We start from the raw sequence: 27,255 nt of genomic DNA, 5'->3' as shown, positions 1-27,255 counted from the left end.
CTATGGGATTTTCCAGGCAAGAGTACTGGAGTGGGGTGCCATTGCCTTCTCCAGAGTTGGTCCTAGAGATAATTTATTCATATTCTCAGATATTTTAGGACATATTTAGCTGCAGATGCAAACATATGCCACTGTCCCAATTCACTGAACTTCTAGTTTGAGGGTCTGGGTCTTTTCAAAACTGTGCAATACATAAGTTGTATTCATTTTCTTCTAGGTAGTGGTGAAAATTTCCTGGTCCTAGAATAAATCGAAAGGAAAGCAGTTTCTTTTTCATCTGTGACTGAGAACTTGCATAGACCTGAAGAAAAAACTCCAGTGGTTGGTAATGAAAAGAATAAAACACATCCCAGATCCCAGACCAGGAGATAGAGCCACCAGTGTAATCCTCCACACGTGAATGCACAGTTTCCAATGAGCTGTCTTAGGATGGAGTCAGATGTGTCTGCAGGCGTCACTGACCTCTCTGTGACAGACTGTGCAAAGGGTCTGCAGGTTGTCCAGGGAGCACTGCCCTCCCCCACCAGACACGGGCCGGATGTGGTCCACCTGCCAGAAGTGCCCTTCCCCTGGGCTTCTTATCATTTCATTAAGCTGTAATAAGAACACAGCATCAGCAATTTTCAACATACACTGTGGGAACTGCTGGTTCCGAATTGTGCCGTCATGTTTACACAGCAAAATCACAGGGCAAAATACATTAGGGTGGTTTTTTATAGCTTTTATTGTGAGTAGGAAAAACCCTCTAGGTTAGCAATTTGAAAGTAGTAAAAAAATATGTCTCTGAAAAAGGTGTTTTCTTCCCCCCCTTACCTAAACCCATTTTGAAAAAATTACAAGCAAGTATAAAACACCAAGCCTCCTGACAGACTGGGAAAAATCAGTTGCTTATGTACCTTTGAACTAGTTTATATAGTTACGAAAACAAAACTGATAAAAAAAAAGATTAGAAATAGAAAACTTCTGAGTATTACTGAACTCAGCCTTTAATTGTTGACCTAAATGCATTTGTACCTGTACCAGTGACGTTTAATAGTGATCATCTAGAACTTTTGTGATTACCTGAGAACCTCCTAAGTTATATGGACTGGAATCAAATTTCTAGAACAAATCTCTGTAACTTGAATATTTAGAATAAACAAAGATATTCATTTAAAGTAGACACTACCTAGGCCAGTCCTTGTAGACACACTTTATATTTAACCAGTGATGACTAACATTTAATTGGTATTATTTTAGCATTTGATCTGAGGTCACAGTTCACAGCATAGCAGTGTAAATAGAGTGGTTTAAATGGGACAAAGATTAGTGTGAAAGTGGTTTTCGTTTCCTTGGTCTTGAACAAGGAAGACTCTATAATCAACTTCATGGCTGCTGGCCATGGGAATCTGTGACACATCTCTGAAGTGCTTTAGGAAAGTTGTCAGGCCCACAGACAGCACGGGGACCTTAACAGTGTCTGGCCCGAAAGCGCAGCCCTAGGAGGCAGCAAACTGAAGCAGTAAACGGTCTACCTGAACTCCACTGTAGATGGGCTGACTTCCTCTCTTCTATACTGAACTTCCCGTCTTCGGTTAGAATATATATATTGACTTTTATTTTTGAGGTTGGCATTGTTAGAGGCAATGTCATATGGCAGCCTTGTGCGTAAAGCAAGTGGCATACTCTCAGGGAAAAAACACCCATTTTGGTCGTCTGGTTTGTAACCAAATCTTTTGCGCTGAGCACTCTCCACTGTGACATTTTGTGATCCAGAAGGTGCTTCTTTATTCTTCCCAAGAATTTGAAATCACTTGGGGCCAGCTTTCTATGTTCTAAAGTCACCTCTGGAAAGAAGCACCCCCTCTCCCCCTGGTCAACCCCATCTGTGCCCTGGGCACTGCTTATTCTCTAAGCGCTCCTCTTCTAGATGTATGCTACATTACTTCTGCATTCTTGGACAGATTGCCTTGCAGATGTTCATGAGTCATTTTTCTGTGTGTCTTCTGGAAGTCTCCACATGGAGGCAGCAGACAGTAGCTGGAGTCTGGCTGATGTCTCTGGGATGGGTGTCACACGCTGCTCACCAACTAGACTAGAAGATCTTTCAAGAGCTCTGGATAACGTTAGGGGAATAGTGTATTTCCCTACCTCTGAAAGTCATGCTACTTCACCTTTGCAGAAATGCTTATTAGTTAATTCAGCAATACTAAGTAAAGAAAACTGTAAGATTTTTGCTGGAATTTATCCAATATTTTTGTAGAGTCATTTTTAAAAACAAAGCATACTACAAATTTATACATTTTGCTCTAGTTTGAAGTTTAGAGGTGCTTGGATCACAACATTGGAAACCCAACTGAATTTTGGAAGTCAAAGTGATACTGAGAATACTGTGCTGGGAAGAGTATTTTATCATAAATTACATTTTACAGGGGAATAAACAAACATAAGTTTCCTTTGCATTGTAATGAACTACATTTTAGGGCTTATCTGTTTACCCCTTGTCACTCAATATTAACATCATTGAAAGTGGAATGACCAGACCCTAAGTGCCTCTCAGTGCAATGCACCACCTGTTAAGATCTCTTCCCAGAATAATCTAATGAGAATCTAGTTAGGGACTTCCCTGGTGGTTCAGTGGTTAAGATTTCGCCTTCCAGGGCAGGGGGTACAGGTTCGATTCCTGGTCGGGGAGCTAAGAACCCACATGCCTTGAGGCCAAAGAACCGAAACATAAAACATAAACAATACTGTAACAAATTCAATAAAGACTTTAAAAAATGGTCACATTAAAAAATGTTGAAAAAAAGAATCTAATTAAACTTCTAGATCTTATAACCATTATCCAGTAAGTCAGGGAGATAGAGAAACATGTCAAACAACATCATGAGGATATAGGTCCAGAATGTGGACCACACACAAATCCAGAATGTGGGAAATCCCCACAGGCAAATGATCCGGTTTCTTTAACAATCAGTGGAGTAAAAAAAGGAAAGGGGTTATATTACAGATTAAATGAAACATAAGAGGTATAATGACCAAATGCAATGTGCAGGTCATATTTTGATCCTAATTTGAACAAAGCAATTGCAAGACATTTTTGAGACCATCTGGGAAACCAATAATTATGTTGGGTGTGATCACGGATATTGGGCTATGGGTTTATATTTAAAAGAGAAAGACAAAGGCGAGGGAGAAAGAAAGTCTTCATCTGTGAAAGGTACATAATGAAAGTATCTAAGGGTGAAATGAAATGCTGTCTGAGATCTACTTTAAAATAATTCCAGGAGAGAAAAAGAATCGAAGTGAGGGAGACATGAAAATGAATAGCAAAATGTTGGTAAAGTCGGGTGACAGGTGTGTGGGTTCATTATTCTGCTTTTGTAAATGTATCTGAAAGTTCTCATATTAAAAAGGTTTTAAGAGGAAAGTTAGTCAGTGTTCATCACAGTGCAATGCTGTCTTTATCAGTCAGTGATTAAAATTTACCTGTTCCAATGAGAGCTTTGAGGTCCAGGTAGCATCCAGAAGACTCTTCCTCTGACTTTTAGGGGCATCTCTCAGACGTAAAAAGAGTTCTTGTGCATTCAGATTACACAGCTGACACACACCATGTTCAATTTCAAATACTTTGGCTCGCAGGTAACTATTATTAGATCGAATCCAAAACTCCTCCTGACATTTCAGAGAACAGAACCGTGAATCCCAAGCATCTGCTTTACGCTCTTGCTTAGTTTGGCAAGTGGGCTGCAGACAGCGAAGGCAAAGTGGGTTTCCTTCGTTATCCAGAGCCTGCAAATAGCCTCTGGATGTAGACGCCTTCAGAGCGAGATCACTGCGGGCTGTGCAGGCATTTAGAAATGGGACACTTTCTCCATCTCCAAGAAATTCTCTAGAAGGGGCAAAACATTGAATAGGTAATTAATGAAGGCTTACTCTGTTTTAAATCATTGTTACTTCATTTAAAGGTCTTCAAAGTTTCTGTGCTGACAAACAGTAAACATAGGGCATGCAGATTCTGTGATTCACTGGGGAAATGAAATATTAATAGCTATAGTCAGCACTCTATTACACACCAAGGAAAAGAAAGAATGGTGTGTTCAGAAAAATTAATTTGAATACAAATACGCTGCCTCTCTTTGTAACTTAGATGTCTTCAAGTTACACAGACTCTGAGGCGTCTAGAGAAGATGGAAAATAAAAAGTTAGAAAATGCTTCTTCAGTCTGGGAAAAGACAGGCTACCCGGCTCACTCAATGTGTTGGGTCACACACTTCATTAGGACCAGGAGGCCATTACCAAGACTTCCATGAACATCTGAATATTGCTGGCCTTCAGGAGACAGACTGTTCACATCCATTCGGTGGCAGAGCCAGGGAACCAACAGTGCTGACAGGAATTAGAATGGGAGACTTGCTACATATGTGCCTCCTTACAGGTAAACTCGGAGTTGATAGAATTAAAATTAGACATGAAACATGGCAGGACATAAACTCACTTTGTTAAACTAAAGGAAAAGGGACATTACTCAAGAATGTTGAAAAGTCCTGCATGGGAATTAGAATAGTTACTTTGCTATTAGAAGTGTTAAAAGAAAAACTTTTTATGATAGAACTCAAGACTGAGGGACAGAGCCCAGACTGGACCTCAATACTAGTATCTGGTAGCCTGGGGCAGGTCACATAACCCACTTGGCCTCAGGTACCTTCTTGATCTCTAATTTCTAAGATAAGGGAATCAGGAGCCTCACAGCGTTGCTAGGACAGAGGAGCTATTACTTTGTGAAAGCTTTTTGTAACGTGTAAAGTGGTCACACAGAGGTAAATTATTGTTATAGAAATGAATACATTCATTTAAAGAAAGAGCCTTAGTAACACTATGCCTGACAAGTAAAAAACCTCTTACTTTGTAGAAGGGTTCCCTGGCCTGGGCCCCTTTGTGATCAGTCGGACATGGCCTCCGTCATTCTTCACCTTGTCCATCGAGGCTGCAGCAACATCTTCTTTCGTTATATATCTGAAACAAATACACGTGAAGTGGATATCCTTTGAGAGTTTCTCTATTTCATGTTCACACTGCTCCTTGCAAAAGCAGTAGGAGAAAAAGGAATATATAAGTCTATTCATCATGCTAATACTTAAATTAGAGAATGGAATTTTCTTCCTCTACATTGGTCTCCATGTGTGGTAAACACATCTCTTTGTGTCAAATAAGTTTTCTGAAGATTTATTTTTCTAAGAAATTCAAGAGTCAGTCAATATCCTTTGGACCACTTTTCACTCACGGGAGAAAAGGAGTGGGTGTGGGAATAAGAAGTGATCCAGTGCGTGTGCCACTGCCTTGCCCAGCCGTGCAGAACATCTGTAACTGCACTTTGCCTCCCTCTTGGCCTCTCTCCAGGCTCCTCATATCACCTTCAGTTACAACAGTGTATCATCGTATCTGGATAAACTTACTCTCTTTAATTAATCAGTTCAATCACATTGTGTATAAGCTCAAGGTTGTTTCCATTATTATCCGCTCATACAGGGTTTATGGAATCCTCCACGGAAATAAAGCCATTTTTGATGAGGGATTCAGAACCTTGTTACACAACACTATCAATACCACATAATGGTTTAGGGACTGGAAGGAGAGAGGAAAGTTACTTCAATTACAGGGGATGGGGGATTTTAAGTAGGTGAAATGCAATTACCCAATTAATTCCTTCTAATTAGCATGGCCTACTTTCTTGAGTGGTTTACAGTTTTCTTTAAAAATTGCAGTTTTCTTTAAAAATTACTCTAACATGCATTTCTTCATATTCTCAAATACTTTATTTGGTAACTTGACAATAAAACCAAAGTTAAATCACAATGGAATTGTGCAGTTTATAGGTACAATTTCTTAAATTGCTTTTATATTGTTAAAGTATATTTAATAATTAACAGATTCCCTTTCTATAAAGTATGGTATTTTTGATTAGGTGATACAAATGCATATTTCAGAATTTTAAAGGCACACACTGCTGTATGTGGTGAATAATAAGACTCCCTTCCATTCCCATCATTTTCTCCCCACTTCTCCAAACTACATCTTTTGCCAGTTTTCAATATATCCTTTTAGAAACAGTTTATTTTTTCTTTCTAAAGGTGTATAACTTTAATATGGGGGCTTCCCTGATGGCTGAGTGGTAAAGAATCCACCTGCAATGCAGGAGACACAGGAGACCTGGGTTCAGTCCCCGGGTCGGGAAGATACCCTGGAGGAGGAAATAGCAACCCACTCCAGGTTCTTAGAAAATGCCATGGACAGAGGAGTCTGGTAGGCTATAGTCCATGGGGTCACAAAGAGTTGAATACGACTGAGCACAGGAGTGTGCAAACCTTTAATTTATTTCTCTGTATTTTTATGGTCATATAATTCACATATCATAAAATTTACCATTTTAAGGTTTACAATTCAGTGCATTTCAGTATATTCACATCGTGAATATCTAATGACATCTAATAACATCATGATCATCTAATGACGTCTAATAATATCATGACTATCTAATTCCAGAACATTTTTATAACCCCAGAAAGAAACCCATAGTCATTAGCAGTCACTCTCCATTACATTTTTTTATTTTTAAAAAAAATAAATAAATGGGACCTGATTAAACTTGAAAGCTTTTGCATGACAAAGGAAACCATAAGATGAAAAGACAACCCTCAGAATGGGAGAAAATATTTGCAAACTAAGCAACCAACAAGGGGATTAATTTCCAAAATACACAAACAGCTCATGCAGCATAGTATCAAGAAAAAACAAACAGCCCAATCAAAAATGGGCATAAGACCTACATAGGCATTTCTGCAAAGAACATGTACAGATGGCCAAAAGGCGCATGAAAAGATGCTCAGCATCACTAATAATCAGAGAAATGCAAATCAAAACTACAATGAGATACCATCTCACACTGATCAATGGTGTTTATCAAAAAATCTACAACAATAAATGCTGGAGAGGGTATGGAGAAAAGGGAACCCTCCTACACTATTGGTGGGAATGTGGAGAACTGTGGAGGCTCCTTAAAAAAAAATAAAAATAGAACTACCATATGACCTCAGCAATCCCATTCTTGGACATATACTGGGAGAAAACTATATCTCCAAAAGATACATATATCCCAATGTTTATTGGAGCACTATTTACAATGGCCAGGACATGAAAGCAACCTAAATGTCTATCAACAGAGGAATGGATAAGAGGATGTGGTACATATATACAATGGAGTATTCAGTTCAGTTCAGTCGCTCAGTCATGTCCAACTCTGCGACCCCATGAATCGCAGCATGCCAGGCTACCTGTCCATCACCAACTCCCGGAGTTTACTCAAATTCATGTCCATCGAGTCGGTGATGACAACCAACCATCTCATCCTCTGTCGTCCCCTTCTCCTCCTGCCAATCCCTCCCACATCAGGCTTTTCCAGTGCGTCAACTCTTCGCATGAGGTGGCCAAAGTATTGGAGTTTCAGCTTCAGCATCAGTCCTTCCAACAAACACCCAGGACTGATCTCCTTTAGGATGGACTGGTTGCATCTCCTTGCAGTCCAAGGGACTCTCAAGAGTCTTCTCCAACAGCACAGTTCAAAAGCATCAATTTTTCGGTGCTCAGCTTTCTTCACAGTCCAACTCTCACATTCATACAAGACCACTGGAAAAACCAAAGCCTTGACTAGATGGACCTTTGTTGGCAAAGTAATGTCTCTTGCTTTTTAATATGCTATCTAGGTTGGTCATAACTTTCCTTCCAAGGAGTAAGCGTCTTTTAATTTCATGGCTGCAGTCACCATCTGCAGTGATTTTGGAGCCCAGAAAAATAAAGTCTGACACTGTTTCCACTGTCTCCCCATCTATTTCCCATGAAGTGATGGGACCAGATGCCATGATCTTAGTTTTCTGAATGTTGAGCTTTAAGCCAACTTTTTCACTCTCCTCTTTCACTCTCATCAAGAGGCTTTTTAGTTCCTCTTCACTTTCTGCCATAAGGGTGGTGTCATCTGCATATCTGAGGTTATTGATATTTCTCCTGGCAATCTTAATTCCACTTGTGCTTCTTCCAGCCCAGCGTTTCTCATGATGTACTCTGCATATAAGTTAAATAAGCAGGGTGACAATATACAGCCTTGACATACTCCTTTTCCCATTTGGAACCAGTGTGTTGGTCCATGTCCAGTTCTAACTGTTGCTTCCTGACCTGCATATAGGTTTCTCAAGAGGTGGGTCAGGTGGTCTGGTATTCTCATCTCTTTCAAAATTTTCCACAGTTTATTGTGATCCACACAGTCAAAGGCTTTGGCATAGTCAATAAAGCAGAAATAGATGTTTTTCTGGAACTCTCTTGCTTTTTCGATGATCCAGCGGATGTTGGCAATTTGATCTCTGGTTCCTCGGCCTTTTCTAAAACGAGCTTGAACATCTGGAAGTTCATGGTTCACGTATTTTATCTACTACTGTGGATAGGAATCCCTTAGAAGAAATGGAGTAGCCATCATGGTCAACAAAAGAGTCCAAAATGCAATACTTGGATGCAATCTCAAAAATGACAGAATAATCTCTGTTCGTTTCCAAGGCAAACCATTCAATATCACAGTAATCCAAGCCTATGCCCCAACCAGTAATGCTGAAGAAGCTGAAGTTGAATGGTTCTATGAAGACTTACAAGACCTTTTAGAACTAACACCCAAAAAAGATGTCCTTTTCATTATAGGGGACTGGAATGCAAAAGTAGGAAGTCAAGAAACACCTGGAGTAACAGGCAAATTTGGCCTTGGGGTATGGAATGAAGCAGGGCAAAGGCTAGTAGAGTTTTGCCAAGAGAACGCACTGGTCATAGCAAACACCCACTTCCAACAACACAAGAGAAGACTCTACACATGGACATCACCAGATGGTCAACACTGAAATCAGATTGATTATAGTCTTTGCAGCCAAAGATGGAGAAGCTCTATACAGTCAGCAAAAACAAGACCAGGAGCTGATTGTGGCTCAGATCATGAATAATGGAGTACTACTTAACCATAAAAAGGAAAAAGCCTGCCATTTGCAGACATAGATGGACCAAGAGACTGTCATGCTAAGTGAAATAAATCAGAAAAAGAAATACCCTATATAAATGCATATATGTGGAATCTAGGAAAATGGACAGATGAACCTATTTGCAAAGCAGAAATAGAGACACAGATGTAGACAACAAACATGGACACCAAGGGAGGGGGATGGGGGTGGGATAAGTTGGGAGATTGGGATAGACGTATATATATACTATTGATACGATGTATAATGTAGATAACTAATGAGAACCTTCCATACAGCACAGAGAACTCTACTCAGTGCTCTGTGGTGACCTGAGTGGGAAGGAAATCCAAAAAAGAGAGGCTTTATGTATATGTATGAATGTAACTGATTGACTTTGCTTACAGCAGAAACACAACATTGTAAAGTAGCTACACTCTAATAAAAATTAAACAAAAACTAAAGGTAGAATAATGTACACTAATCTCCACCTTGCTCTTTTTGCCTAAAGGTACATTCTTGGAGATCTTTCCATATTAGCACACAGAAGATTGCTCTATACTTTTAATGGTTTCATGTTATTTCATTATCTAACTAGTCTCTGATTAATGCCCATTTAGGTTGTTCTAGACTCTGCTATCCCAAATAATGCTGTAATAAATAGTCCTATCCCAAATATCCCTATTTTCTATACAAGAACTATCTGTAGAATAAATTCCCTGAAGCAGACTTGCCAAGTCAAAGATCTTGGGTGCTCTAAGTTTGGATAGAGTTTGACACATTGCTGTCTCTGGGTTGGTACCAATTTCTATAGTGCTCAGTTGTGCCTGACGCTTTGTGACCTCCTGTAGTCTGCCAGGCTCCTCTGACCTCTTGCCTCTAAAAATTCCTCTAAGGAGTTTTCCAGGCAAGAATACTGGAGTGGGTTGCCATGCCCTCCTCCAGGGGATCTTCTCGACCCAGGGATCGAACCTGCATCTCCTGCATTGGCAGGTGGATCTTTTACCACTGAGCCACCTGGGAGGCCCTACCAATTTACAGACCCCGCCAGCAGTGGGTGAGAGTCCCGTACACTTTCACTACACAAGGCATAGCAGTTAAAAACGTCTCTGCTAAGGGTGACTGGTCTGTTGTTATAGCTTTAAATTTGAATTTCTCCTATTAAGAGCAGTGATGACTATCTTTTCACATGTTTGCATATCTACTTGTGTGTCTTTCTTAAAGCAAAAAGGAATCAGAGTGAATTCTTTTAGTATTCTTTAACTTGCCCTTTTACCTCCTAAATTCCCCCTACACACACACACACACACACACACACATACCATTTCTTCAGTCATTTTATTCCTTCCACAAAAGCATTTTGCTAAAGTATTCCAGCAGATTCTAAATGAACTTAAAAGCTTCCTAGCTTTGAGGGGCAATGAGATATTAAGCCTTGCCTATGGTAGTATTCAATGTTTAAAAGCTTAGAAACTTAATTTGGTAACTTTAAAAGATGCTGAGAAATTTATTCAGAGATTTAAGAACTGAAAATAACCTCTGGCTTCCCTATGAGACGTTTAAGTACAAATGTTTGGAAACTACAAGAAACAGATCAACCAGCCTCACAGCGGGTTGTTGACAACTTTTCAAACATAGTTGTGTTACCAATATTTAATTTTCCATTGAGGTTTGCTAAGTTCATAAGCATACCAACTCTCAAACAGATTACGGTGAATCCCAATTTTGACAAAGAGTGAAGGAAGAATGTTGTCTCCTGTAGCAATTCTGGGATGAGGATGGTTGTGGAAGGTGGACCATGGAAGTTTTGCAGTAAGAGAGGAGTGAGCTGGAAAGTGGCCTGCACCGATGAGAACAGTGCTGGGCTCAAGGCTGCCGACCTGACCAGCTGTGGCTATATGTTAAAAAGTTGGTATTCTAAACCCACAGGTTTCCAACTCAATCAGGCCTGCCCTCCAACAAGTGGGAACTCACCTAAGGAACCTAAACAATGGCTGGTGATATTGGCTTTAGGAGTGAGCTGCTCAAAAGCTGACTGCAACCTCTGAGCTTGGGTGTAGCCTGCAAACAAGTGGACAAATAATCACACCGGGAGATCTAGTTATTGCTTTTGGGAGAAGCCCCCCAAATTAATATATCTTTGTCTTCATTCTGAGGCTAGTCCATCTTTTCAGAGATGACTCCTCTAATCTCCTGCCTACTCTAAATTAAAATATGGCTGTTGGTGTGGCAGCTGAGCCAATAGAGGGATCTAGGGAGTGTAGTTTCTAGCGTAACACTTCTCTCTTTGTCTCCACTAAGCCTCTTGTTTCCAAGACGGGTGCCTCTCTGGTATAGTTTCTCTGGAAAGAAAACTATATTTTCTTGAGCTCCAAAATCACTGTGGATGGGGACTGCAGCCACAAAAGTAAAAGGCGCTTGCTCTTGGGGAGAAAAGCTATGTCAAACCTAGACAGCGTATTAAAAAGCAGAGACATCACTTTGCCCACAAAGGTTTGTATAGTCAAAGTTATGGTTTTTCTAGTAGTTATGAAGGGATGTGAGAGTCGGATTATAAGGAAGGCTGAGTGCCAAAGAATTTATGTTTTTGAATTGTGGTGTTGGACAAGACTCTTGAGAGTCCTTTGGTCTGCAGGGAGATCAAATCAGTCAATTGTGAAGGAAATCAACCCTGAATATTCATTGGAAGGACTGGTGCTGAAGCTGAAGCTCCAACACTTTAGCCACCTGATGTGAAGAGGCACCTCACTGGAAAAAACTCTGATGCTGGGAAAGATTGAGGGCAAGAGGAGAAGGGGGCAACAGAGGATGAGATGGTTGGATGGCATCACTGCCTCAATGGACAAAATTTGAGCCAACTCTGGGAGATAGTGAAGGACAGGGAAGCCTGGCATGTTGCAGTCCATGGGGTTGCAAAGAGTCGGACATGACTTAGCAACTGAACAACAACAACAGAAGGTAAACTGGCAGGATGATGAGAGGGCAAGGCATCCAGTATCTACCTGTTCCCCATACAGACTTCCAATTCAGTGCTGTTGTCTTGCCCCTTTCACACCTGCTTTCAGAGAGACACACTTCAGTTCACTGTGACTGCGGTTCTACAGCCAGAATCAGCATGCTTCCTCTATCATCACCCTCTGCAGAAGCACATGTTTCATTTTCCTGGCTCTGCTAAGTCCATGTCCCTGGAGCCCTCTCTCCCCCCACCTCTCTCTCATTAGTGACCAAGGTCTTTGGATCTACCTCTTTAATACCTCTCCTCATTCTCTCTCCTCCATTCCCATTTCTAATGCCTCAGTATAAGCCCCTATCTTTTTTTTCCAGGTCAACTGTAATTTAAAGATTATCTCTGTCTAGGAGTCCCATCTCCTGGTATTCAATTGAACACTCACCCAGGTAATGTTGCAAAGGGATTTTGCAGATGTAATTAAGGTTACTAATCAGTTGACCTTAAGAAAGGGAGCAATTCCAAAAGACAAAACAAAACAGAAAGGGATTAATTCCAAGCATGAGAAGTATTTGACACATCATTGCTGATTCTGAGACATAGGGGCCTATGTGCTAGAACTAAAAAAAAGTCTCTAGAAGCAAAGGGTGGCCCCCTGTCAATGGTCAGCAAGGAAACCAAAGTCCTACAGCCAGAAGAAACTGAATTCAGTCAACAACCTGAATAAATGTGGAAATGTATCCTTCCCAGACTATCATTAAGAACCTAGCCAGCTAGTATCTTTTTTTCAGTCTATAAAATCCAGAGCAGAGAAACAAGCAGGATCAACTCAGGCTCCTGACTTAAAAAATTGAGAGATAATAAATTCCTGTTATTTTCAGCCGCTAAGTTTGGGGTAATTTGTCAGGGCAGCAACCAGAAGCTAATGCCACCTGTCTCCCACTTCAAGTCTAGCCCTTTCAGTCTAATCTTTCAACTGGGGCCAGGGGGAGCTCTTAAAAAATACAAATCTGACTACTTACTCCATTGCTTCTTAACACAGCTTTATCTTTAATAGGTCACCTATATATAATATTTATAAATAATACTGTGTATCTGACTTAGGCTTGCACTGATTTTATGACTTTTGCTTTTATACCCTGACCAGCTGTCTTTCTTAGGTGGTGCTTCCATGTCTGCTGGAGAAGAAATAATAGGATGTGTTAGAAGTGGCTGGAATGAGCTGTAAATTCAGCTAAGAAGGGAATTATGATTGTGTAAAGAGAAGACCAGTACTTCAACTAAGACTATGGTTACAAAAATGAAAAGGAGAGGACTGGAGGAAGTATTGAGAAAAACAAAATAGGTGTGTTTTTTGTTATCTGTGTGTAGGTATGTGTGCGTATGTATATTTTTATATAGTCATGGGAAAAGCCAACCAGTACAAAAGAGTTGAGGCAAGAGTCCAAAACTGGCAGCTCATGGATAAATCCAACTAGTCGAAGGGCTTTACGTGACTCATACAGTGTTTAATTTTTAAATCTAAATTTGTGTGACATTAGATAGGTTATTCGGAGAAGGCAATGGCACCCCACTCCAGTACTCTTGCCTGGAAAATCCCATGGACGGAGGAGCCTGGTAGGCTGCAGTCCATGGGGTCGCGAAGAGTCAGACATGACCGAGCGACTTCACTTTCACTTTTCACTTTCATGCATTAGAGAAGGAAATGGCAACCCACTCCAGTGTTCTTGCCTGAAGAATCCCAGGGATGGGGTCGCACAGAGTCGGACACGACTGAAGTGACTTAGCAGATAGGTTATTACTTTCTAATTTGCTATAGTTTTACCCCCTACTCCATCCTTTTCTAGTTTTACACCTGACCTCATTCATTCTTGTATGGTTCCTTGCTTTATTTTTAGTCACATGAGTCTGTAATCTCAGCAGGAAGTATAAAGTCCCTACAGTCTCCACAAATCCCCTAATCATATGGTCCAGAGTCAGCAGTGGCATCAGTGACGTTGTGAAACAGGTAACTGTTTGGAAGAGTGGCCCTGTTCACTGGAGGATTTCTGGTAGTACCCCAGGCCTCAACCCAAGAGATGGTCTCAGCTGTATCCCCTAATTGTGACAATCTAAAAAAATGACCCCCAAGATTGCAACCACAGAAGAAACTGCCTCCAGCTGAGAACCATGTGTTAGAAAAACCTCTGATAGCAGTTCCTAAGCTATCTTCCCTGACACTATGTCACTAATAGCAATTACATATATTTGTGTCTCCATCCTTTTTTTTTTTTTTACAGGCTTCCCAAGTGACACCAGTGGTAAGGAATCTGCCTGCCAATGCAGGAGATGTGGGAGACGTGCGTTCAGTCCCTGGGTCGGGAAGATCCTCTGGAGGAGGGCATGGCAGCCTATTCCGGTATTCGTGCCTGGGAAATTCCATGGGCAGAAGAGCATAGTGAGCTTTGCAGTCCATGTGGCTGCAAAGAGTTAGACAAGACTGAGTAACTGAACACAGCAACCTTTTAATACACTTATTTTTACCCTTAACGATTTTCCATGTTCTCACATACGATATTTTGAGACAGCGGAAGAGGTCTTCACAGCATGAGGATTTAATGTACTTAAGCAACTGTATTGGATACAGTTCATGGATTTTTGTCACCCATGTGCATGGAAAAAGCTAGAGATGATAAAAATGCTGGATGTGAGGATGAAGAGAAATTACAGGTATATGGAGACAGCAAGAGCTAAAGAAAGGGCCTCTTCCTGCCAATTGTGCTGCTTGGTTTGGTGCTTTGTGATCTCTTCCAAAATGAGAGCTGGGCTATAGAACAGCCGCCCGCTTTTCCTCAGTATCTTTGCTTCATGCTGACAAAGAGTCTGCAGAGACTGGGGATTTCAGATCACACAAGGGGATGTCTCTGTGAGGCAAAGATGCTGCTGCTGCTGCTGCTGAGAAAAGAAAGGGATCGTGTAGAGATTTGAAAGGCACCCTATCGTGATGAAGGTGAAAGTCACAAACCCGAGATAGTCAACCTTTCCTATTACTTTGCTTCCAACCATGGGCATGATAACCGCCACCTTCCCCTAGTAGGGGCTTCCCACGTGGCGCGGTGGTAAAGAAACTGCCTGCCAATGCAGGAGACACAAGAGACACGGGTTTGATTCCTGGGTTGGGAAGATCCTCTGGAGGAGGAAATGGCAACCCACTCCAGTATTCTTGCCTGGGAAATCCCACGGGCAGAGGAGCCTGGTGGGCTACAGTCTGTGGGGTCACAAATAGTCGGACGCAACTGAGCACACACGCACAGCCTACTTGGGCGGTGGTACATCAAACAGAAGCAGCTGCCACGCTGAATCACACCCGAGATTCACGTCCCAAGAGCACCATCAACCTGCGAGTCTGGCCTCTCTCTCGATGAGCAGGACTCATAGTGAGCAAGAGCCAGACACTTTGATTTTCCCCAGCAGATGTGATCAAATTCACAAAATATCTAATTATATTGCTACAAAATACGCTGTCTTTTTATGTATCATATTCTCTTAATCCATCAGAATTTTGTTAGTGGTTCCATAAAATGTCTGACACTCCTATAGAAATAACTATGACAAACAATAAAATACAAAATGAAGAAAGGCAACTCATACCTCTTAGTGCTGTTTTGTTTGCTTTGCTGCTTTGCGATCTGTTCCAGAGCCAGAATTGGACTGCGGAACAGCTGCCCGCTTTTCCTGATGATCCTCTGCTTCATGGCAGTTAGACTGCTCCATTCTCGAACAAACCTCAAGATCTGGTGGGAAATGAGATAATGAAAAGAGTGTACAGTTCGCCAGGCATCTTCCTTTGAAAGCGAGGCTACGTATAGCATCTGAAAACGGATGTTTTATTATAACCCCAAACAGGCTTTGAGTCTCACGGTTTAAGGTTTTCTTCAGTTTGATGCAGTTTTCCTACCTTTGTTGTGAACCATCCATGGCCAGCTCTGCAGAGGTCTCTTCCAAGCCATCAGCTCTCTACAGACACCATTTAGGACACTCGGCACATGTCCTTCACGCACAGAGACCAACAGCAGTAATGTGCTCATTGACACCAAACGCGCGCACACCCCCACAGTGGCCGAGGCAAAACCGGATTTTGGGGGCAGTGGGTCTTGAGGGGTGACAGCGGCAGGCACCGTTTGTAGCTGAGTGCCTAACTCCCGCGGGAAAAAAGATGCCCATGATGAGTCTGGGACATTTCACTAGGGCTACTGCTCCTCTGCCTTACTCGTCAGTTATATGTAATTGGCTACTTTCTGGTAATCTGAGCATCAGCATTAGATGACACCAAAGAAAACAGCTCACGGCTACCTTTTCTTTTAAGATGGGTGCAGCCGACCACGGCCAGTGTTTTCATTTCTGCTCAAATGCAAAAACATCATCACTGTATTCTTGTAAACAGCACTATGATGCATGCTGGCTCAGCCCCCACACACGCTGACCCTCCTGAGCAGTGAAGATCAGTCAGCACGATCAGAACTAAGGCCTCCCCAGCAACTACGTGGCCTGCGGCTGCACCCTGTTGCTTCCCATGAGGAATGGAGTCCCCCCACATGGTGTTATCCCCGCTCTCAGAGCTCGTCAGTGTTAGAACTTAACCTACAAAGATAAAGTGTGATTCTGTCAGATACCAACCTCACAGCTGCTAATCCTGTGAATGAGAAAATAAATGATGTGAGGATGAGTCTATCCACAGAAACAGCAACCCGAGGTGTGATTGTTCACCAGGGTAACAGATTTCACGTTTATCCTGGTAAATTCATAGGCACTGCCTGGACTGATTAAAGTGCACCCAGTGATCTGACTCTGCAGCAGGCCACAAGCTGCTCTGCTTTTATCAAACTCAAAAATGGTCTTTAAGATTACTCAACAAATTTTCATTCAGAACAAATATGCAGGACGGTTCTTACCAGGGAGCGATTTTGTTTCAGCTGAAAGCTTGCTGGTAAATCTTCCCACAGGTCTAATTTTATATCCAAAGGAATGAAATTACAGTTCATCTGGTTTCCATCCTGATTATAGATGAGGAAGGCAGTATTAATCCATTTTGTCTGTAGGCACTAATAATTACTTTAAAAGTAAAGAATGCTATTATTGCATTTCATGCCCAGTCTTCTACACTGATAAACTGAGGCAGCTCATTCCAGACAAGATTCCACCCGTACTGCCCCCACTGAGAGGATACGGAGCCCAGGAGGGGGCCAGGCCCTCTGAAAGCTCCCGCTACATCTGGTCTAAGGGTAAACCATACCATGGAGAGAGGTGTCATCAGTCAAACATGAAGCATTTCTTTTATGAAGTGAAAGAAGAATCTCTGTATATAGAAATCTACTGTATAAACAAAAGTTTAACCCATATTCTGTCTAATTCTCTCAGCCAGAAAGAAATGTTACAGTTACCACAATCACTTTGGGGAAAGAAAAATACGCAAGAAGTACTTACATAGTGATTAAAAGTTCAGATGTGTAATTGTTATTCTGGCTGGGGTTCTGGCTGAAGTGAACTCCCATCAGACGTGGGGTTCTGGCTGAAGTGAACAGTTTAGAGGTATACTATTAACATGACATAAGATGCTAAACATCTGTTACTGCTCTTCCTTTTAAAGGGTGTTCTTTCAGGCACTGAATGGGGGTTTTTATATGAATTTCTGTTTCTAGATTTTATTTCAGGTCTCCTAAGGTGAAGAGAGGAGAAGGCAATGGCAACATGGACGGAGGGGCCTAGTGGGCTGCAGTCCATGGGGTCGCTAAGAGTCGGACACGAGTGAGCGACTTCACTTTCACTTTTCGCTTTCCTGCATTGGAGAAGGAAATGGCAACCCACTCCAGTGTTCTTGCCTGGAGAATCCCAGGGACAGGGGAGCCTGGTGGGCTGCCGTCTATGGGGTCACACAGAGCCGGACATGACTGAAGCGACTTAGCAGCAGCAAGGTGAAGAGAAAAGTTTTCTTCTGAACTCTCCTGTAGCTGTGAAAATCCCTGTTGACATTTCACCTGCTTAGTGTCTCGGGTTTAGAAAATTGATTGAATAATGTTTCATGGCAAGGGGACACGTAAGCATTTAGAAGAGTGGTAAAAATGCACTCGAGACTGTTGAGAGAGGTCAGGAAGGTGGCTGCGATATTTGCTTGGTGGCAGGCACACCGCTTTTCATACAGCTCAGGGCGTTCTCGTACGGACGTGACCATAAAGAAGAGCGAGTGCCGAAGAACTGATGCTTTCAAACTATGGGGTTGGAGAAGACTCTTGAGAATCCCTGGGACAGCAAGGAGATCAAACCAATCAATCATGAAGGAAATCAACCCTGAATATTCATTAGAAGGACTGGTGTTAAAGCTGAAGCTCCAATACTTTGGCCACCTGATTCAAAGAGCCAACTCATTGGAAGACTCTGATGCTGGAAATGATTGAGGACAGGGGGAGAAGGGGGTGCCAAAGGATTAGATGGTTGTATGGCATCACTGATTCAGTGGACCTGAGTTTGAGCAGAGTTCTGGGAGATGGTGAAGGACGTGGAGGCCTGGCATGCTGCAGTCCATGGGGTCACAAAGAGTCGGACACGACTTAGCGACTGAACTACAACGAAGGCACACTCTACCCTCTGCCATCTGCAGTTTCTCTCCAGTCTCCACCAGAGGAGGAAATACCCTGACATGATGATCCAGGATGCAGGGCCTTCACTGTACACAGTAAGAAGTTTAAGGGCTTCTGAATTCATGTGCTCTGCCTGGGGTCTGCCTTCTGGATTCTTGACCTTCTAGGCCCTGGGGGAGCCATTCTCTTGTTATTCTCAGGTGATGGTCTCACGAGGGGCAGGAGGTGGCTCAGACACTTAGACCTGTCTCTAGAGGAGCAAGGGGCTTCTTGGTGCTCCCCGAGTCTAGAAGTCCCACATGGTAGACCAAGGCTGAAGCCTTTAAGGGAAACTTGTCCTGCCTATCTTCATTCTTGATGTCGCTCTGGGCAGTGGTCCCAGAATGGAGACTGCTTGGAGCTTCTGGTATTCATGATCCTAGCCGTCTCCTAATCTTCTAGCAGTATCTTCCAATATTCAGTTAGAACTGAAGATTATTACATGGTACACCATCTCTCTGTATCTAATTATTTGGTTTAGCAGAAAACCTATAATTGAGTTTGGGCAGGCCCAACCTAACTTATCTTTAAAATGACATTATTTCAATAGAATGGCCCATGTGTTTAAAAACTCACAAATCCTATTTTACGATACTTGTAAAGATTAGAAGTTTGAACTGTAGATCAAGCAAAAGTGTTCATAAATCTCAGTAATTTTTTTTTCTCAAATACTCATACTATTGAACCTTGGCCAAAGATTCCCACATGGTCCCCAACACCCTTTCAGAAGACCCAGAGAGACATAAGTTTTATAATACTAGTGCAACACCATTTGCCTTTTCCACTGTTACTCTCTTAGGAATGTCCAGGGAAGTTTTCCACGCAGAGGCACATCTGAGAATCCCACCGTCTTCTATTATGCCTTCAGGAGAAACTGCTAAAGATGGAAAACAATGCCACTCTTCTCACTAAACATTGGTTTTGTTTTGGAAATTATAATTATTTTTCACAGAGATATGCTTTTTATATAAGTATGCAATGGATTTATTAGTGCTAGTTTGTTCATTTTTATTTGCTTATTCACTTATTTTTGGTTGTGCTGGGTCTTCGCTGCTGCACCGGGCTTTTCTCTGGTTGTGCTGAGCAGGAGCTACTCTGACGGTGCACAGGTTTCTCTTGCGGTGGAGCACCGGCTCCAGGTGCGTGGGGTTCAGTAGTTGCAGCACGTGGGCTTGGCAGCTGAAGCTTGCCGCCTCTAGAGCACGGCCTCATTAGTTGTGCAGCGCAGGCTGAGCTGTTCCACGGCACGTGGAATCTTCCTGACCCATGGACTGAACCGGGTCCCCTGCATTGACAGGCGGATTCTCATCCACTGCGCCACCAGGTAAGCCCTATTACTGCTAGTTTCACCTGGATAAGTATTTTAAGGTGTTTCTATTTTAATTTCAAATACAGTAAATATCAAGAGATATAACCCACATGCGGTTTCCCTGGTGGCTCAGTGGGAAAGAATCTACCTATTAATTTAGGAGACAGGGGTTCCATCCCTAGGTCAGGAAGATTCCCTGGAGAAGGAAATGGTAACCCACTCCAGTATTCTTGCCTGTAAAATCCCATGGACCAGAAGCCTGGTGGGCTATGGTCCATGGGTTGTAAAAGAGTTGGATACGACTTAGTGACTAAACAACAACATAACCTACATAAACAAAAGGTCTTTGGGTCCCCAGCAAATGTTAGGAGTGCTAAGAGGTCCTGCAACTGAAAAGTTTGAGCGCTGCTAACCCAGGCCATGAGCAGTCATGTTATTAAAGCTTCCCAGAGTTTACTCGGCATGTGTGGGCAGGCTTAGGCTTCTGTAAGGACGCTGCTGCTGCAGGGTCAGTGCAGGAGGCGCTCGGAGTGAGAGTTCACCAGGGCCAGGCACTGTGCTAAGGGCCTCCCAGGAATCAGCTTATCTTGTCCTGGCAACGACTGCTCCATATTTTACAGTTGAGGAAATAGGCACAGAGCAGCTAGGTACTGTGTCCAAGATTCCACAGTCAGTAACAGATCTGAACCTAGGCACCCTGGCCCTAGAGTCTGCACTTTTTAACTACCAAGCTGTTTGCCACTCATTGTCTTTAGATTTAACAGAGAAATCTGAGAATTAGCTTTAAGGAGGAAAAGAACTCACTACCCATCTCACTGCTAATAAAATTATCTCCATTGGAACATGAAAAAAGGAAGCTTTGTGTATGTTTCCAGAATCCACATGATGCCTACCTTAGTATAGACATGAATCCGGTCAGTATTCTTACTTGCACAAAACATCAGGGTATCATACAGTGGCCAAGCATCTGAACTCTTCAACTGTTCTAATGAAGAAGATAAAAAAGAACCTGAAGGCATATCTACCCTCTATCCAGAAGAGCTTACTTTAATCCTGTGTGGGTTAGGATGATGAAAGAGTTGTATCAAATATATCAGCACATTTGACAAACACGTACCTGGGCATGAAATAAAACATGGCAGGTGATCTAAGAGCATACTGGCTTATATGGTAACCAGTTGCTTTGGAACTTTTGCTAATGACCCAACAAGAAAAAAAAAAAGAAATTCAGCATTTGCTTAAAAAAAGATAAGCATTAGGCATAAGGGAGAATTTCATACCCTGAAAGAGTCCTTATCAGTCTTGAAGGAGTCTAGAATCTATTCTTATTGCTAGAGAGGGTTTAAGTTGAGACCAAATGAACACTATTTTGATTATCCACAGCAAGACTGCTATGTTGAGGGCCACTTAAATGACTGATGCCTTATGGCCTGGTGCCTCATATTCACAAAAGGAGATGAGTGAACAAGACGTCTTTCTCATCATCTCTGTTTATTTTTTTCTCAGTCCTACTGACCAATATATTCTGCAGAAAGGATAGGGTTATCCAAGCAGATCTAAATAATAATTAGTTAGCACTTATCAAGCACTTACAATGTGCCTGGTACTGGTCTAAGCACTTATATTAACACCTCTCAGAAACAAGTTGTGTGTCTTACAGAGGAGGGAAGCAAGGCACATCAATCTGCCCAAGGCCACTGGTAACAGAGCCCAGTAATCTGGCTCCAGAGCTGATGCTCTTAACTTCTGCCATGGTTCCTCAGTGACCCTTTACAGTATTTTTCCAGATCCACAAGTCTATGATTTATTTGCGGTACCATCTATTTGAATATTTCTAATTGAGACATCAGTCACTTTACAAACTCAGATTGTGGATTATCCCCATATTTCATAAATTCAAAAATGTATGCTTTCCCCACACTTTAATAAATCTGAAATTGGCATGTCTTCCAGTCAACAGCCTTGGCATTTTACAGCTACGGTTGGCCAGGTGACAGTTGTGAGGTAGTTTGCACTGCCTGAGCAAGAGCTTAGTCATAACTACAACACTGTCACTTCGACACCACACTTGAGATGTGTGCATTGTCATTTCCGAGTGTTGATTTTGATTACCTTCAAAATGTCTTCAAAATGTTTTACTGTGGTTTGGGATTGAAATGAAAAGTTATAATGTACACCAAAAACTTGCATATAGGATGAGAAAGCATAAATTTGTTATTAAAGAAGCAAACATGCATCACTAGAGGAATAACCAGTTACTGTGTCATAGCTAAACTGGCAGTTTCTTTCTTTCTTTATTTTGGCTGTGGGTCTTCATTGCTGAGCAAGCTTTTCTCTACTTATGGCAACCGGGGGCTACTCTCTAGGTGCAGTGCACAGGCTTCTTATTGGGTTGGCTTCTCTTGTGTGGAGCACAGGCTCTAGTCTATGGGCTCAAAGTTGTGGCACATGGGCTTAGTTGCCCCAAGACACGTGGAATATTCCCAGACTAGAGATTTAACTTGTGTCCCCTGCCTTGGCAGGTGGATTACTATCCACTACACCACCAGGGAAGTCCCATCTCTTAATAAGTGCCTATCATAATCATTGTCTCCAGATTTGAAGAACTATGTGCTTAAAGATCAGAAGTCACTCTTTGATAAAAAGCCTTATGAGAACAACTCCAAATCAGCTGATGTTTTTTGGTAGCTGCTAGTTACATCAGGGAATGTAATTTTCATTTTTTTCATGAAGTATAATTTAATGGTTCCAAACACCAGATAGCATCTTTTGAAGAAAAGGCCTTCCTTCCAGACCCTCAGAATTCCAGTTAGAATGAAGCTACAATTCCAGAGTGGTATACACCACTCTGGTTCTAAAAGAGCATATGTGGGTAGAAGAAGCATTTTACTATAATGTCCCTTCTCTTTCTTCTATTTTTCAAGGAAAGCGGTGTTAGTGGGCAGATGTGAAGAATGTCGCTTTTGCAGCCCAGCAATCTGAGAAGTAAAGAAAAAAACAGGGAATAGGTATAGGGGAACATACCAGGATTGTCTACTAGATGAGGCCAATGCAAATTTCACCAGCAGAATAGAATTTCTAAAAGTCTAGTGATTTTTGAAAGGAATGTGTAAGTAAAGCTAACATGCGTCTTCATCAAGGGACCGATTTGTAACTAACAAGCAAGTATTTCCCTGCTGTAGATGGAGAATCTCATGGCCCAGCTGATGACAGTTGCCAGTCGCTGATTCTGGGTCTGATATTTTGTTCACTGACCTGGACACTGTCCGAGAGCAATGGTTTCATCCACACTGGGGCCAGTGTCACAGCACAAACAAGGGAACTAGAGACAAAAAACCTGAGTCCAGATTGTCTACTTAAAGGCCATTAAAATGAACAGACCTGAACAGAATCTATTGCGAGATAGTTTTGGGAAGACCTTGAGGAGTTAGAGGAAAGGAAAGCTGAGTACAGAAGAAAGGAAGATGCCTAGAGTTTAGAAATACTTAATAAACATTTCATTTTAGAGCTATGAATCCAACACCAAATTATATCTATGTTTAACTTCCCTGGTGGCTCAGACGGTAAAGAATCTGCCTGTCAATGGGAAGAGCCCTGGGGGAAAGGCATGGCACCCCACTCCAGTATTCTTGCCTGGAGAATTCCATGGACAGAGGAGCCTGGTGGGCTACAGTCCACGGGGGTGCAAAGAGTTGGATACGATTGAGCGACTAACACTTTTATTTTTTTAGAGCTATGAATCTAACTCTAGACTATATCTATGTTTAACAGCAACTAACTTAAAAGAAAAACTTTGACAATCCATCCCGAACACTTTGGGGTTGTTATAATGAAACACCAACCTGTGGGTTACTATGGTCACAAACTGAGTAACAAAGAAAAAAACCCCACAGTAAACTCAAAATCTTTTGCCAGCTGGCGCACAAAGATTGTGAGGGATGACGTACAGGCTGGTTTTTGCCAACCACTGCAGCCATAAATAATGAATGGAATCAATGAAAGAAGTAAACAAACCTGAGACACTACATGGTTGGTTGGTCCTCAACACAGTCATGATTCACATAGTCTTGAAATTATGTTCCTTAAAAACATTTTACTTAAAAAAACAACAACCCTCAAAACTCTAAATATAAAATATGCTGATTAATTGTAGCCACTTAAAAGAAACTCATGTGTATGGGTTTCATGGTGGTACAGTGGATAAGAATCCGCCTGCCAGTGCAGGGGACACAGGTTCGATCCCTGGTCTGGGAAGATTCCACTTGCCGCAGAGCAATTAAGGCCGTGAACCACAACTACTGAGTCTGCACTCTTGAGGCTGCATGCTGCAACTACTGTGCCCATGTGCCTGCAGCCTGTTCTCCAGGGCACGAGGAGCCACGGCAAGAAGCCTGCACATCACAACGGGGAGAAGCCCCAACTTGTTGCAAATGGAGAAAGCCTACATGCACCAACAAAGACCCAGTGCAACCAAAAATAATAAAAAATAAAAGAAATTCACTTGTAAAGGATTAATGATCTCCTAAGTGGCTGTCAATCATCTGTCAATCTTATAGCAAACCATGGTGTCCAAAAGGACTCCCAAATATCAAAACCATGCTCTCACTGCAAGAATGGGCCAGGCTTGGTGGAAGCTGGGCAACAGGCTGGAGACAGCACACGTAGCCCATATGAGTTTAGCTCTCTCTGTAACATCTGAATGCCAACAGCTCTGCTTTTCTAGCCATCTGGTGTTTATGTATGTAGTTACAAATGGTTGGTATTTTTAATATAAAAGGGAATACAAGGAACCTGGAACAAGGTAGTAATCGCAAACCTATTAACAGTGTTCCATGTCTAAGCGTACGGTTATTACTTGGATCCTGGAAATGGAAACAAGACTTACCATCACCTGGGGGGATAAGCCTGTCTTCACTCTCAGCTTTTGAAATTTCTTCCTTGCTCTCAGCTAATGGTTCAGGTGCTGAATGTGCCAGGACTTGTTTCTCTCCGTCAGAACTAGTGTGAATTTTTTCGGAGGTGTCCTGAGAATCATCTTTCTCGTTTTTGGTTTTATTCTGGGTGTGGCTGAGGCTACCTATTTGTAGAACAAATTTGTACGACAAACAAAATAATTTGTGAAAAACAAATAATTTACATCTATATTTAGCTAAAGTCATTGTATACCCTAAAGTCAGTACAGAAAGCAGAGTTTAAAAATGTCACAGCTGAGTGGTACAAAAAGAAACAAAGTCAACAACATCTGTTCATTCTTTCTAAACATTTCTTGGGGATCACCAAGTATCACTCTAGGTGCTGGAAAGGCAGAGGGAACAAGTCAGAAAGGTCCCTGCTTCCTAGAGATTCCATTCCAAAGGGCAGAGATAAACAGGCAAACAAACAGGATCTTTTCTGCTAAAGAGAATAAGTGAGTAAGAGGATGGGGTGGGAGGCTCCCTGGAGGTGAGAGCTGCTCGGGGATCTGGGAAGCCTAGCCCCACGGGGCCTATATTCTTGGCTTAGAGCCTTAGTGTCACTGGAGGCCATTAAAAGGTTTTTAGCACAGGAATGTAATGATCTAAGTTTTTAAAGGATCCCTCCTTCTGCTGTGGAGAGAAGGACCAGCCAAAAGAAGGCATCAGAGAGAGAGATGCTGGTGGCTTCCAGTGTGACAGTAGCAATGAAGATGTGGTGACTGGAATCAAGGTACTTTGTAAAGGCTACACTAGCAGAACTTCATGAGGATGGGAGGAAAAATCAAAGATGCTGCCTCCAGGTTTTTAGCACAATAGGGGAAGACAGGGGAAGAGAAACTTTGGTGTTAGATGTAGTGACTGTAAATCAAGAATTCCATTTTGGACATATTAAACTTGAGGTACCCCTTAGACATCCAGGTGGAGATGTTACGTAGGTCACTGCATACATCCAATCTGGAATTCAAATGAGAGATGCAAATCTGGGAGTATGAAGTATAAGATGCAGAGGATAAGCAATAGATGTTAAGAACAAAGCACAAGAGAAATGTTACATACTGACAACTCTAGTGATCAATGCTTTTGAATTGTGGTGCTGGAGAAGACTCTTGAGAGTCCCTTGGCCAGCAAGGAGATCCAACCAGTCAATCCTAAAGGAAATCAATCCTGAATATTCATTGGAAGGACTGATGCTGAAGCTGAAGCTCCAATACTTTGGCCACCTGATGAGAAGAGCTGACTCATTGGAAAAGATCTTCATGCTGGGAAAGACTGAAGGGAAAAGGAGAAGGGGATGACAGAGGGTGAGATGGTTGGATGCCATCACTACTGACTCAATGGACATGAATCTGATCAAACTCTGGGAGACCGTGAAGGACACAGAAGCCTGGAGTGCTGCGGTCCATGGAGTCACAAAGAATCAGGCACAACCTGGAGACTGAACAACAGCAAGTATTCAACGTACATTACAGCAAATTTCAGCTAATGTACCAGAGACCACTAGTTAGCAACTTTATAAGACTTTCCAGTCCTGTATCCTAACATCCCTCATTTAATGTTTTGAATTCACTGTTTCCTCAAAGTGTTATGTGGCAGGTATTGATTTTAAAATTTAGATGAATTGGAATTCTGCTTTTTAATACTTTTGGGGTGCATCCAAGTCAAGGTTGGAAATGATTATGTCAAACTGTAGTAGTATTAATCTAATAATAAACTATCATATATGGTAATATCACTGTTACTTGGAATATGTATTGTTCTTAAATGAGATTGTTTCATATTCACAAAAGGTGTTTTGTTTTTTTAGGCTGCTTGACAGGTTGCTTATTAAATCATGGTTCTAGAAATCTTCATTGTTGCTCTTGGTATCATAAAGAAAAATCAGAACTTATAAAACCCTATTAAACCATGATTTTTATTGCTCAGTCATTCAATTTATAGACTTTGTGTGAACTAATATTATTTTGTAGTCACAAGATACTTTATTTTTATTGCCTGTAGCAGTTGGAAATTGAATGAGATAATGCAAATTATGGCAGATATTATATGGGATAATCTTGTGGCTCCAATTTAGTTCATAGACAACAGGTGTCCACGTTACAAATATAATCACCCAGATGGCAGACTTGTCAGTTTTGGGAGGAACACCCAGAATCAAAGGAGGAAAGACTCAGCTACTGATTACATTTTCTTTCAGATCAAAATTAAGGCAGAGGAGAGCAAGGCAAGCAGGAAGGAACTGGAGCATTAGAGCTTCTATCTTTGCTGAGTTTCTGTTAATGTCAAGACTCTGAAGAATTCACATATGATGGGGACGTGTGTATAATCATTACACACTTTGATAAGATTTAATTTATAATTTCTTCTAGTT

At 41.8% G+C, this 27,255-nt stretch overlaps 1 protein-coding gene and 1 long non-coding RNA gene across 7 annotated transcripts in view; one reads left to right on the top strand and one right to left on the bottom strand.

The window, feature by feature from the left end:
- Nucleotides 1-27,255, bottom strand: part of ZRANB3 (zinc finger RANBP2-type containing 3) — a 278,640-nt gene that overhangs the window by 8,858 nt on the left and 242,527 nt on the right. For all 6 annotated transcript variants that reach the window (XM_043894549.1, XM_043894548.1, XM_043894550.1 and 3 more), the window contains 7 exons: nt 24,818-25,009; nt 20,826-20,917; nt 16,902-17,003; nt 15,601-15,743; nt 4,885-4,995; nt 3,469-3,871; nt 463-594 (listed from right to left, as the gene is read on the bottom strand). In XM_043894549.1, the coding sequence (XP_043750484.1) occupies nt 463-594; nt 3,469-3,871; nt 4,885-4,995; nt 15,601-15,743; nt 16,902-17,003; nt 20,826-20,917; nt 24,818-25,009 (1,175 nt within the window). The remainder of the gene's footprint in view (nt 1-462; nt 595-3,468; nt 3,872-4,884; nt 4,996-15,600; nt 15,744-16,901; nt 17,004-20,825; nt 20,918-24,817; nt 25,010-27,255) is intronic.
- Nucleotides 11,869-14,305, top strand: LOC122688540. Its single transcript, XR_006339496.1, has 3 exons — nt 11,869-12,419; nt 13,118-13,315; nt 14,250-14,305. It is a non-coding gene; the product is annotated as an uncharacterized LOC122688540 (long non-coding RNA).

Source organism: Cervus elaphus, chromosome 33 (assembly GCF_910594005.1).
Source record: "Cervus elaphus chromosome 33, mCerEla1.1, whole genome shotgun sequence".
NCBI lineage: Eukaryota > Metazoa > Chordata > Mammalia > Artiodactyla > Cervidae > Cervus > Cervus elaphus.
Note: the sequence above shows the minus strand (reverse complement) of the source record. Positions and strands in the feature narration are given on the sequence as shown.